Raw genomic sequence first — 13480 nt, 5'->3', positions numbered from 1 at the left:
GGTAACATTCACGATTCTGTGTAGGCCTCACATCATAGCTTAAGGGGGCACCAATTGAGGTGTAATGCATCTGCATGTTCTATTCACGTTTCTCTAAATCACCTCTGGACATGAATGGAATCCAATTGGAGAGCAAACAATCATATCTTCACACACACACACACACACATTTATATATATTTTACAACATGTGCCATGTGCTGTACCTTTCCACAGACTGTAAGGAATGATAAATTGCTGTCACATGATAAAACATATTGGTTTCCTAGAAAAAAGGGGTGGCTCATCTTACCCCTATGCCTGTTGGGTTGTGTACACAATTTTAAAATACATTATATTGGGTAAGTTATTAGGGTAACACATCATAACTTCTATCTAATGCAACAGATGCATCCACAAAGTATCCCAAACCTTGCAATACAACAATTTCAGCTTGTTACATTGTAATAGCCTGTACTACCAGTGCCAAATGTGCCCAAAATATCTCAGGACGTCTCGTTGGTTTACTGGGTATTATAAGTTGAACCTCTGGAAACTTCGCTGTAACTTTACCTGGGAAACTACTTCTCGAATTTGCTATATGTTAACTTTTTTATGATTGAGCTGACAGTCTAAAAGGAAGGTGGAACTGTTATACGCGCCAAAAAGATTTCAAAATGATGTCATACAACGAACTACACGTTGATTGGCTCTCAGCATTGTGTTCTCAGCCAGTGAGGCACGGAGACGCACCGTGCCGCTGTGGGATAATAAGACTTGCCTTGCCTCATCTTTGCATTTAAGTATTCAGACGCACTCTCAACATCTACTGAAAAATGAGCGGTAGAGGCAAAACCGGTGGCAAGGCCAGAGCAAAGGCCAAGACTCGTTCATCCAGGGCTGGACTTCAGTTCCCCGTGGGCCGTGTTCACAGGCTGCTGCGTAAAGGCAACTATGCTCAGCGTGTCGGCGCTGGTGCGCCGGTCTACTTGGCTGCTGTGCTCGAGTACCTGACTGCTGAGATTCTGGAGTTGGCTGGCAACGCTGCCCGTGACAACAAGAAGACCCGTATCATTCCCCGCCATCTGCAGCTGGCTGTGCGTAACGACGAGGAGTTGAACAAGCTGCTCGGCGGAGTGACCATCGCTCAGGGTGGTGTACTGCCTAACATCCAGGCTGTGCTGCTGCCCAAGAAGACTGAGAAGTCCAAGTAAACCTGCTCCCTCCAAGTCTCCGAAACAAAGGCTCTTTTAAGAGCCACCCAAAAACCAATGAAAAAAAAAACATTCCAAGTTGCCTTCGCCATTGACGTGTTTTTCGGCAAAGTCAAACATTTATTCACACACGTACACAATGTACAAAGCCGTTGAGTAAACCGTGCCTTTTTCCGGCCAATATCTAATCACTCTTATCCCACAAAATGTCAGCCACTAACTATGTGTATGATAAAACAAATAAGTCTGGTTGAAGAATGTAAAGCGTTCTTTCATTTATCACTCCGGACTGTTAGTTAATCATGAAAGGCTGCGAGATGTTCTTGGGGCCTCGTAGTTCAAGGTGATGACGCAGTCTTGTAATTGGATCATTTAAATTATGTATAAAAAATATGGCATAATATTAGTGGTAGTTTGGAATTTCCTGTTTATAAACAAGCAACTATTTGTAGGCTTTAACGTAGTCAATACAAGTCACCCTAGGTCAATATTTGTGTACATGACGTCTAACAAGTTAATTGTTTGTTGTGTTTGTTTCTATAATAGTCTATATGCACTGACCGATTGAATGTTTCAGTATGTTTCTTTTATAGGAGTTTGTAAATAGTCCATCAACACAATGATATAGGCCATTACGGGGGTGGGCTTTGTATTTTGAATTTCAGGCGGCACTCGGATGACCAATCAGCGGAGCCCAACAACCTGACGTACCAGGGGGCAGGCTGAGACCGTAGGCCTTATATACCCAAGATCCGCAGTTGTAGCCATATTGTTCTGAATTCTGAAGAATACGTAGCAATGGCCAGAACCAAGCAAACTGCCCGCAAATCTACCGGAGGCAAGGCTCCGAGGAAGCAGCTCGCCACCAAGGCTGCGCGTAAAAGCGCACCTGCCACCGGTGGCGTGAAGAAGCCTCACCGTTACCGGCCTGGCACCGTAGCTCTGAGAGAGATCCGTCGTTACCAGAAGTCCACTGAGCTGCTGATCCGCAAGCTGCCCTTCCAGCGTCTGGTCAGAGAAATCGCTCAGGATTTCAAGACCGATCTGCGCTTCCAGAGCTCTGCTGTCATGGCTCTTCAGGAGGCTAGCGAGGCTTACCTCGTCGGTCTGTTCGAGGACACCAACTTGTGCGCCATCCACGCCAAGAGAGTCACTATCATGCCCAAGGACATCCAGCTGGCTCGTCGTATCCGTGGGGAGCGTGCTTAAGTGATTTTGAAGTCAAAAACCGAAAATTCAAAGGCTCTTTTAAGAGCCACACAAACATTTAAAAAAAGCTGGTTTCCATATGTCTTGGTTAAATTGGTTCATGGGTAGTCGTACTATTCTTTAACATATCTGCATGGTTCGGTATTTTGTAATAAGTGTCGCGTCTTCATGCAATGCCAACATGCAAGAGGGATCGATGCTATCAAGTTAAACGTAATCTACACTCTCAGGTGATCCCTCACATATGATGTAATGTCCCCTTCACACGAAGTTTCGGACTTCTGCCCAGAGAGCCACACAAAATGAAGTTTAATCTCGTTTTGCCATGACGAGATTAAACTAGACTTTAATCTCGACATCCCGTATTTATTCTTGACATTCCAAAGTAGTTAGTATAGCAGGCTACAGTAAATACACAAATGAGACCAGTGCAACACCGCTGTAGTCTTCCTTCCTGGTCAACGTTTCTGCCGTTTCTCTCCACACAACACAAGAAGTTCATTATGTCCCTTGACGGGCGTTTGGAGCATGACTCAGCCGTGGCAAAATGGCAAATAAAAGGTTCCAAGTGTAGGCTACGCATTCTACCTAATCCAGGAAGTAAACATTTAATACGTTTTAGGTCCAAACTACGCGCTTTAAACAAATGTGTCGTCCCCGTCTGGACACATGTGTTAAAAACAAGTTGTTTTATCTCAGATAACTATTAAATGCAAATTAATGCAGTGCAGTTAATGTTTATTTGGATTATTTGGAATTACTTGTTTAAGAGAAAGTGAGTGGCTCTTAAAAGAGCCTTTGGATTAAAGCGCGTTCAAAGCCAGGCTTTACTTGGAGCTGGTATACTTTGTGACGGCCTTGGTTCCCTCGGACACGGCGTGCTTGGCCAGCTCACCGGGCAGAAGCAGACGCACTGCGGTCTGGATCTCCCTGGAAGAGATGGTGGAGCGCTTGTTGTAATGAGCCAAGCGGGAAGCCTCTCCAGCAATGCGCTCGAAGATGTCGTTCACGAAGGAGTTCATAATACCCATAGCCTTGGAAGAGATACCTGTGTCAGGATGGACCTGCTTCAAGACTTTGTACACGTAGATGGCATAGCTCTCCTTCCTGCTCTTTCTGCGCTTCTTGCCACCCTTGCCGGCGGTCTTTGTCACGGCTTTCTTGGAGCCCTTCTTTGGGGCAGGCTTAGCTGGATCAGGCATGTTGATGTCTCGTCTGTCTGTTCGATAAACTGACTGTCTTCAAGTCACCCTGTATATGTGTCAAGTTGTATGCAAATAGAGGACTGCGTCACTTTACACGCCCACAGCCAGAATTCTCTGTCATTTCCCTCCGAAATCAAATACCCACAACGGTTGGTCGTTTTCTATCGCAGGGGGCAGAGGCGAGAAGGTTAGCACCACCCACAGATAATCGGTTTACAGTACACCACCTTCTTTTGTTCTTATTTCCCTCACTTTTCTTCTGAATGACAGGAATCCTTCGAAATAGCAAAAAACATCAAGCGTTACAAATCACAGTTAGTCTCAGTCCCTTTAGGGCATTTCTCGAATTATGATTAAAAATGTATTAATTGATCAACAAAACTACAGTAAAAAGAACAAAAAACTGTTCTGTACTGCACTGGGGCTTCTACAGCATTGTGTAAAGGGAAATGACTGTATTTACTGTAAAAGTGAATATTTATACACCCTGACGTACCTGTCTGTCAAGCCACATTTATGCTTGACTGATTATGAAAACTAGTTATGACACTAACTTTACAAACTACTTTAAGACTTTGTGATGGCACACGCGACTTTTCAGCATGCATTTTCGTTTTGTTGTTTCTGCAGACGATTTTGTTCCATCATTTGTGAACCCTAAGTTTAGACTTACAACTTATGTCATTCAGTAGCGCAGTCATGGGTCGCACTTCATACTATCTTAGCAAATGTTCTGGCGCTTCTTGGGTTGTTTTCAAATGATTTTCATATGAATACATGGCTTTCTCTTGGCCACCACGGGATGAGGACTGGACGTCTGTCACGACTGAGCGTCTCATGAGATGGCAATGCACCAGTCTCTCATATAGCGCGACAACATATGATATTGCCGACAGGCAACTGCATGGAAGTGGTTTATTTATAAACATTTTATAATTCAAAATTCCCTATACATACAGGAACACAACCTTTTATGAGGAACTGGGTGGCTCTTAAAAGAGCCTTTGTGTATAAATCGAGGGACAAAGCTGATCTTTAACCACCAAAACCGTACAGTGTACGACCCTGGCGTTTCAGAGCATAGACGACATCCATGGCGGTCACGGTCTTTCTCTTGGCGTGCTCGGTGTAAGTGACGGCATCACGAATCACGTTCTCCAGGAAAACCTTCAGCACACCACGGGTCTCCTCGTAGATGAGACCAGAGATACGCTTCACACCACCACGGCGGGCCAGACGCCTGATTGCAGGCTTGGTGATTCCCTGGATGTTATCACGCAGAACTTTGCGGTGGCGCTTTGCGCCTCCTTTCCCAAGACCTTTGCCTCCTTTGCCTCTGCCAGACATCTTTCAAACTTCTTGCGACTGAGAGTTGCACGAATGTGAAGTAGCTACGGCTCGCAACTCATACTACTTTCCACAGAGAGGACCTTGTTGAAAACTACTAAGCACTGCCCCTTCACTCTCCCTCCGTTTGATGAATGGAGTGTGCGCGGGCATTTAGGCGAATATACGTCACCGAAAAAACGCCCACATCTGAGCTTCACCCCACCCCACCTCACAATGAAACAAAGTTGGACCGACATTGTTACTTTGCACAACTGTTTTTTGTTTTTGTTTTTTATTTTATATCACAATTCGACACAGGACAGGCATACTTAATCCTTGTGTGGTCTCCGAGTTATTGACCCTTTTTATTTGTTTCTATAAGAAAAAAAAAACGGTACAAGAATGTTTTTTCTGCCTGATAATGGCCTTACCAATTTGGTAGACATGCCAACATACCCCTACACATTTGCAACCTTCAAAAGATGTTTGGGTCAAATTGACCCAAAGACACATGAAACACACAGATGTAAAGAAAGACACAACAATAGACACACACGCACACATGCTCGCACACACACACTCACACACATACTCTCACTCACTAACATGCTACAGTTTTTTCAAACCTAGCCCAAGAAGTTCCTGTTGTCCTGCAGTCTTTACACTTTACCCACTTTCACTCTCATGTTGTTTCTAAGTTAGAGTTTCTGAAGACTCCTCTTCCACTTATCTCACTCTTAGATAGTCTAGAGTCTATTAGATAATATTTTTCAAATATTTTCTCAATCTGTAGTCTCTCGCTCAAGATGGTGGCGAATTACTGTACTGAAGGGCCTATACAGGGAATTTACCTATACACTGTCAGGTAGAGCAGCTATTATGCATATTTGAGGGTGTTGAAATACCAACAAAATGTTAAATAACATTGTGCTGGATCGATACAGAGTAAATACTGAAGGACTGCAGGAATTTGTAGCATGTATGCAGAGACTTTTTCTCATGAGGAGACACTCAAACACTCAAAAAATCCTCCACAGAAATGCATGGGGTTATGGGTCTATCCATTTGTCTCGTAAGTCCCCCTCCCGAGTTGGAAAGTGTAATTACGCAGCTTTCTTGCGGCATTTCACAGAGGCACGCCCCATTTAACTCGGAGCTCTTGAGGGTTTGTTTTGCCATGGAGAAAGAGAGGAAAAAGTCTGCAACACCAGTATATGCTCCCAATAGTTATGTTTTTATTACTGTGACGTTTCGGGCCAGCTCAAGCCCTTCATCAGACGTCATTGGTGTTTTGACATGGACTCTTTCTGAGAAAAGTTTTAAGGCGACATCACAAAACATGTCCAAGGAAACCCAAAAGTTCATGCACAACCCCTGGCATGAAACGGGTACAGAAAATGTGTGTTTTCAGGGAGCTCATACCTTCCCACATAAGTGAAAAACTTTGGACAGTGCGAAGTACTGTCACAGGATGAAATAACACACACCGTCAAACATGATAATGAGTGTATTTTGCAATTAGGACAACAACAGTTGAACAAGAATGGTTAAAACCCCAAAAGATACGGGAACATCAGGCAGAAGATGCGTGAGCTCGGGCAACTACTGATTACCGCACGACAGTGTGAAGGCAGTAAAGAAGACTTGTGGATACAAAAGTGAGACTGAAACTTATAAAGTCAAAGGCCTTGCACTGAAGCTTGGCCACAGTCTTGAAAAGGTTGCGAAAGTTATGGAAAGCAACGCCTGAATGAGTGGAAATGATGAGATGGTTGACTAAGCTGTGGATTTCCAGAAGGTACATGAAACCAGATGGTCTGACTATATATCCTCGACTGCAGTCAGAACGAGGCCAAATGGAACGCTCCGATGATCCTTCCATTTACAGAGGATATCCAAAAACTTCATTTGTACTTGGACTCCAAGAATGAGGAGTATAACAAACTTCTCTCAGAAGACCCTTCAGATTTGAAGATGGTCATGTTTAGCCCGGACATGTTTGGAAAGTGTTTTTCTACTTTTCAACAGGAGAAGAGAGGGTGAAGTGTCTTCTATGCCTTTGTCAGCCTTCATGTCAAAAAATACATCCGAACCACACAAAGACATAGGCTGGGCATTAAGTGAAACGGAAAAACAGCTTTGTTGGCATTTTTCTAGAATCAAGACAAGGGGCAAACGTGGACGCAAAGTGTCCATACTCCTGACCCCAAAAATGGTCTGCTCATTAGATTGGCTTGTCAACACAAGAGTAAAGTGTGGCATACAGAAGGACCACCCATTCTTCTTTGCCAGACCCGGCTCAATTTTTCATCACAGAGGCTCAGACTGCCTTTGCACATGTTTACAATAGAAGGATATACTCTTCATTCTAACTCATCAACTTCAAAACTATCTTACAATCACACAGTTTAAAATTAGTTTTTCTCCAGACTTACCACTAATCACCTTATTATTAAGAGGAACACAACACAAATAAATATGCAGTGCTAAATGTCTGTGCTGTTCAAATACCACTAGACATCATTTCCTCATTTTGCCAGGGGAATCTCATGCTTACAGACCCATAAGATAGATAGATAGATAGATACTTTATTGATCCCCAAGGGGAAATTCATAAGACAGCCACTTACAAAAATTAAATGTTTGCGGCAGATTTGCAGCAAACTTGTGGGTGAACTTTGTGGGAGACAAATGAGTTCACTAGAAAATATCGCCAGAAGTTTGCCAGTGTTGGCCGCTAGAGGCAAACTTCCAGCAAGTTTGGCACTAGTGGCACATGTGTTCACCAGTGATTTGACATCACACTTCGCCAATAATGGCAAACTTCCAGTGAACTTCTGGTGACAAACCTAATTTGCATAATAATAATGACATTGCTGCAAATTTGCTGCAACATTACCAAAAGTTAACCGCAACTGTTTGACAGAAACCTAATTTTCATGTGAAAATATAACCTGCGGCCACATCGCCAGAAACCTGAAATTTCTGTAAGGGCCTGCCACGCACAAATCATCAGACAATCTCCTCACACACCAACTCAACTTTGATTTCTCAAGTGTTTTTAACACCATCCAGCCCCTCAGATTGGGAGACAAGCTCTTGCAGATGGGTGTGGACACTCACCTGGTAACCTGGATTACAGATTACCTGACCGAGCGACCACAGTTCGTCAGACTGAAGAACTGTCTCTCTGACACTGTGATCTGCAGCACCGGAGCGCCACAGGGAACTGTGCTCTCTCCAGTCCTGTTCACCCTGTACACATCTGACTTCTGCTACAACACCGAGTCATGCCACATGCAGAAGTTTTCTGATGATACTGCAATTGTGGGGTGTATCAGGAACGGGCAGGAGGAGGAGTACAGGAGCCTGGTGGAGGACTTTGTGCAATGGTGCAAACTCAATCATCTTCAACTTAACACTTCAAAGACCAAGGAGATGGTGGTGGATTTCCGCAGGTCTAAGCCCACTCTGCTACCAGTCCACATTGATGGGGTCAATGTGGAGGTGGTTAGCACCTACAAGTATCTGGGTCTCCACCTGGACAATAAACTGGACTGGTCAGCCAACACTGATGCATTCTACAAGAAAGGGCAGAGCAGGCTGTACTTCCTGAGGAGGCTGCAGTCCTTCAATGTGTGCAGTAAGCTCCTCAGGATGTTCTACCAGTCTGTTGTTGCCAGTGTCCTCTTCTATGCAGTAGTATGCTGGGGAGGAAGCACAAGGAAGAAGGATGTGGGCGAATTGACAGGCTGGTAAGGAAAGCTGGCTCTGTAGTTGGAGCTGAACTGGAGTGCATCACTTCACTATCTGACAAAAGGACCCTGAACAAACTGATCAACATCTTGGACAATGAGTGTCACCCACTCCACAGCACTATTGTTAAGCAGAAGAGCCTGATCAGCTGGAGACTTCGCTCACTGCCTTGCACAACTGACAGACTGAGAAAGTCATTTGTCTCCAGGGCCATTGAACTGTTCAATGCCTCACTTAAGGGAAGAGGAGAGATAGACTTCTCTGCATAGTCTGTCTGCCTCTTCACCCCCTCCATGTTTGGTACTGTCTGTCCACTAGCCACTTGTACCACTGTCTTTATGCCTCACTGTTTGCGTGCTATATTAGCACATCAGCACATATGCATAACCCCCCCCCCCCCCCCTCCATGCCACAGCCGAACTGTGGCCACACGTATACATTTTCTTAAATAGTTAAATATATAGATATATAGACTTTACTTTACTTTATTTCTGCATTGTTGCACTGATGACTTACTCATTTGCACTATCATCATGACCACTATCACCATTGCACTACCACCATGACACTCATTCACACAGAGCACCTTAGAGCACCTTAGCATACCTTACTATGCACAGAGAATCACAGGCTCAGTCCCTGCCTCAGTCATTGCAAGCGCCTCTGATTTATTAATCACCACTATGTGGATACTGGTTTTTTATTTTTTTTATTTGCAAACATCATTGACATTACAGAAAATGCAACACTACGACATGCACATGAATACTACATACGACAAACAGACGTACATTACATAAACACATACTGTAACTTAACAAGACATCACATTGACTTGGCTTCCACAAACATGACACAACATAACATTAATAACAGAAAGGCTAAGGATGATTTGCGTCCAGGATGATTACAGATATGATTATCAGGGATGAAATTGATGACCGGAATGAAAAGAAGGGGGGATGGGGGGGGGGGGGGTGCGGATGGTAGCTCTAAGAGTGTGAATGAGGTGGTGTTGGGATGGGGGTGGGGATGGGGGGTGAGGGGTAGTGAGTATGTGAGGATGTATGTGTGTGTGTGCGTGTGCGCATATGTATAAGGCTGGTTTGCTGTTGGGCCAGGAGGAGAGAAGCTGGAACATAGAGAGGGAGAGAGGGAGGGTTTCAGAGGAGAGGAGTTGTAATTATTCTATTAATGATAAGTATAATAATAGAAATAACTGATTGCCTGGTTGATTGCCTGACTGATTGCCAACCTGGGCACCCATTAATGGCCACAGTTCCACCCAGCCCCTGCAGTTATACTGCGACGAGCTGACAGAGGGGAGGACCTGCGTGCCACCCATCGCCCCAGGCCCCCAGCATATGCACACATCCCCCACTACCACGACCAACCACACCCCGCCCCCAGACCTTCACCCAACACGCCACTCTTGACCTAAATATGTACAGTATGTGAATGGCTAGGTTGAGGGGTCTATCTAGAGTGTAGCATTAAAAGAAGTGGGCATGCATGGTGAATATCTGTCAGGATTTCCCCATGCACACCACACTTACCCTGTGTAAGATGTATGCCTCAACAATGTGTGCATTAAAATAAGTGAGGCATGCAGATAGACACCTGATGAGGCATCTACCTGCACTCCACTCTTACCCTAGCCTGTTTTGTAGTTTTTGTTTATGTATGTCACCTAACATGTAGTGCGATTAAAAGAGAGTAAAGCGTGCTGTGTGCTTCCAGGACAAGGCGTGTGCATGAGCGTATGAGGAGGGTGCACACCGGGGGCCCAGGGCCAATAGATAACCCACAGGACCCAACCAATGCCAAAACCACACAGCGACCCGCCAGGACTGAGTCTCCCAAGCCATCCAATGGGGCCCCGGCAGAATAACGATGGGAGAGGCAGAGAGAAAGAGTGAAATTAGTAAAGTTATCAGAGAATGTAAATAAAAGGGGGAGGGAAAGAAGGGGATGCTATTTATATTACTAATAATAATAATAATAATAATAATAATAATAATAATAATAATAATAGCAATAACAATAATAGTTCCAGCTACCCTCCCCTGCCTAGTGTTCGATGATATGTGTATCTGTTGATGAAGTGTGTTATGATCGTGTGGAGATGGAACTCAGGCAAAGAGGGTCAGGACTGTAAGTAGGTGATAAAGGGGTACCAAGGAGAGGTTGTATCCTGAGTATTGATTAAGTTTGTAGTTGATAGGTTTTCTAATGATATATAGTCTGTTAACAAGTTTTTCCAATGAGTGATGTGAGCTTTTTTCTTAGATTTCCAGTTCATGAGGATTGTTTTCTTGGCGATAGTCAGCGCTACCAGCAGTGTTTTATTGCAGGAGTTGCTTAAATTGACTGTGGATGTATCACCAAGTATGCATAAGGAAGGGGATGCTGGGATGTGACAGCCAAAGATGGAAGAGAGAGATTTTGTGACACTCACCCAGAAGTGGTTGATTGGAGTGCAATGCCAAACCGCATGAATGTATGTATCTGGGTTATTTTGTGTGCAGTGAGTGCAAAGATCCGAGCCAAACCCCATTTTTGCCAATTTATGTGCAGTGAAGTGGAATCTGTGAAGAACCTTGTATTGTATTAGTTGTAGATTACTATTCTTTGTCATGAGGTAGATGTTTTTGCACGTTTTGGTCCAGAAGTCGGCACCGGGAGTAATTGATAAGTCTGATTCCCATTTGTGATATGGCAGGCCAATTGTTTTTTCTGAACGAGATATAATTTTGTAAATTTGGGAGAGTATTTTTTTGGGAGAGGGAATATTAAGCAGCTCTGAGATTGGTGGGGGAATGTCAAGGTTAGCTGTCTGGATGTTAATTTTTCCTAGGATAGATGATTTAATTTTCAGGTATTGTAAGAAGTGTTTACTCTCGATGCCGTGCTTCTGGACCAAACAGGAAAATGAGGCCAGATTATTGTCTTGAAGAATGTGTTGAAGGTGAGTGATGCCCTTTCCTATCCATGTGTGAAAGTTAAGTGTTTTTTTATTGACGGTGAAATCTGGGTTATTCCAAATCGGGGTGCGAATTGATGGTGCTATAGGTGAATCAGTGATGTGGTAGAATCTCCACCAGGCTGTCAGAGTAGCTGAAATTGTTGGGGCTTTGAAGGATGGATGTTTTTTGACCGACTGACTGCAAAAAGGGAGATCTGAGATTTTAATTTCTTTACAGATTGTTTGTTCTAGGTCTAACCAGGTGTTGTCTGAGGGGGTGGGGTGTAGCCATTTGTGGATGAAGTGGAGCTGGTTGGCCAGGGCATAGTGCTGGAAGTGTGGGGCCTCTAGTCCTCCCATTGCTTTTGGTTTTTGGAGAGTGGCGAGTTTGATCCTTGGGGTCTTATCTTTCCAGTAGAATTTAGTGATTAATGAATCGAGAGACTTAAACCAGAGGGTGGTGGGCTGGGTTGGAATCATAGAGAATAGATAGTTTATTTTGGGCAGTATTGTCATTTTGATTACTGAGATTCTGCCCATGATGGATAATGGGAGGTTCTTCCAGCGTTGAAGGTCATCATCTATTGAAGTGAGTAGAGGGGAATAATTTAGGCTAAATAAGTCTGACAGCCTGGGGGATGACTTTTATCCCTAAGTAAGTGATATAGTTAGTGCAGAGTGGGATAGGTGAAGAGTTGGCTGTCACATCCCAGCTGTTGGGATGTAATGGGAGAACTGCAGATTTATTCCAATTGATTGAGTATTCAGAAATTTTAGAGAATGTGTCAATGAGTTTGATGGTTTCTTCTACTGATGTTGTGGGGTCTTGAAGAAAGAGAAGAATGTCGTCAGCATAAAGGCTGATTTTGTGATGCATATATGGAGTCTGGACACCTTTGATGAGGGGGTTCTGACGGATGGCAGCTGCTAGGGGTTCAATGAAGATTGTAAATAGTGAGGGGGAGAGTGGGCACCCCTGTCTAGTTCCCCGGTGAAGAGTGAAACTTTGTGATGTTAGTCCATTGGTGATTACTGTGGCTGAAGGAGAGGTATATAGAAGTTTAATCCAGTTAATGAACGACTCCCCGAAGCCAAACCTCCCTAATGTGGAAAACAGGAAATTCCAGTTCACCCTATCAAAAGCTTTTTCTGCGTCCAGAGTTGCTATGATGGTATTATCTTGAAAATTTGTAGAGTGATACATTATATTTAACAGTCTGTGGGTGTTGGTGGATGAAATTCTACCTTTAATGAAGCCTGTTTGGTCTGGGTGGATAATGGATGGGGTGACCTCTGCTAATCTGTGTGCTAGCATTTTTGCGATTATCTTATTGTCCACATTGAGGAGAGAAATTGGTCGGTAGCTGGATGGCAATGTTGGGTCCTTATTGGGCTTGAGGAGCAGTGAAATTGAGGCTGTGGTGGAACTAGTTGGAAGACGTCCTTTCTGTTTTGATTCATTAATCATTCTGATGAAAAGTGGAGCTAAGATGGTCCAAAATTGTTTGTAGAACTCAGCAGGAAAGCCATCCGGACCTGGTGCTTTATTATCGGGCATCTGTTTCAGAGCATCAAACAGTTCTTGTTGAGTTATAGGTGATTCTAGGTTTTTTATTTCGGTCTCATTGAGTTGTGGTAATTCGATGCTGTTTAGGAAAGAGTCTATGAATTCCTGGTTGGGGTTTATTTCTGAAGAATATAGTTTATTGTAAAACTGGTAAAAAACATGATTTATTTCTTCAGGTGAGCTGGTTAGCTTCCCTGCTGAGTTCTTTATGACCGGGATTGTTGATTTTTCTTTGTTACGTTGGATTTGATTTGCT

At 43.8% G+C, this 13480-nt stretch overlaps 4 protein-coding genes across 4 annotated transcripts; 2 read left to right on the top strand and 2 right to left on the bottom strand.

Moving 5' to 3' along the window:
* Nucleotides 1–800: 800 nt before the first annotated feature.
* On the top strand, nt 801–1290 carry LOC121718399 (histone H2A). The gene has a single exon (XM_042103436.1). The coding sequence runs from the start codon at nt 816–818 to the stop codon at nt 1191–1193; it is 378 nt and encodes a 125-aa protein (XP_041959370.1). The 5' UTR covers nt 801–815; the 3' UTR covers nt 1194–1290.
* A 701-nt stretch (nt 1291–1991) lies between these two features.
* Nucleotides 1992–2428, top strand: LOC121718367 (histone H3). Its single transcript, XM_042103397.1, has one exon. The coding sequence runs from the start codon at nt 1992–1994 to the stop codon at nt 2400–2402; it is 411 nt and encodes a 136-aa protein (XP_041959331.1). The 3' UTR covers nt 2403–2428.
* A 789-nt stretch (nt 2429–3217) lies between these two features.
* Nucleotides 3218–3611, bottom strand: LOC121718384 (histone H2B-like). Its single transcript, XM_042103417.1, has one exon. The coding sequence runs from the start codon at nt 3602–3604 to the stop codon at nt 3230–3232; it is 375 nt and encodes a 124-aa protein (XP_041959351.1). The 5' UTR covers nt 3605–3611; the 3' UTR covers nt 3218–3229.
* Nucleotides 3612–4556: 945 nt separating this feature from the next.
* LOC121718393 (histone H4) lies at nt 4557–4983 on the bottom strand. Its single transcript, XM_042103426.1, has one exon. The coding sequence runs from the start codon at nt 4952–4954 to the stop codon at nt 4643–4645; it is 312 nt and encodes a 103-aa protein (XP_041959360.1). The 5' UTR covers nt 4955–4983; the 3' UTR covers nt 4557–4642.
* Between the last annotated feature and the right edge of the window lie 8497 nt (nt 4984–13480).

Source organism: Alosa sapidissima, chromosome 9, assembly GCF_018492685.1.
Source record: "Alosa sapidissima isolate fAloSap1 chromosome 9, fAloSap1.pri, whole genome shotgun sequence".
NCBI lineage: Eukaryota > Metazoa > Chordata > Actinopteri > Clupeiformes > Clupeidae > Alosa > Alosa sapidissima.
The sequence above is the reverse complement of the archived record's forward strand: the minus strand, read 5'-3'. Positions and strand labels throughout refer to the sequence as shown.

What these genes read in the sequence shown, in the direction of transcription:
- LOC121718399 (XM_042103436.1), top strand. Translation starts at nt 816, where the DNA reads ATGAGCGGTAGAGGCAAAACCGGTGGCAAGGCCAGAGCAAAGGCCAAG.
- LOC121718367 (XM_042103397.1), top strand. Translation starts at nt 1,992, where the DNA reads ATGGCCAGAACCAAGCAAACTGCCCGCAAATCTACCGGAGGCAAGGCT.
- LOC121718384 (XM_042103417.1), bottom strand. Translation starts at nt 3,604, where the DNA reads ATGCCTGATCCAGCTAAGCCTGCCCCAAAGAAGGGCTCCAAGAAAGCC.
- LOC121718393 (XM_042103426.1), bottom strand. Translation starts at nt 4,954, where the DNA reads ATGTCTGGCAGAGGCAAAGGAGGCAAAGGTCTTGGGAAAGGAGGCGCA.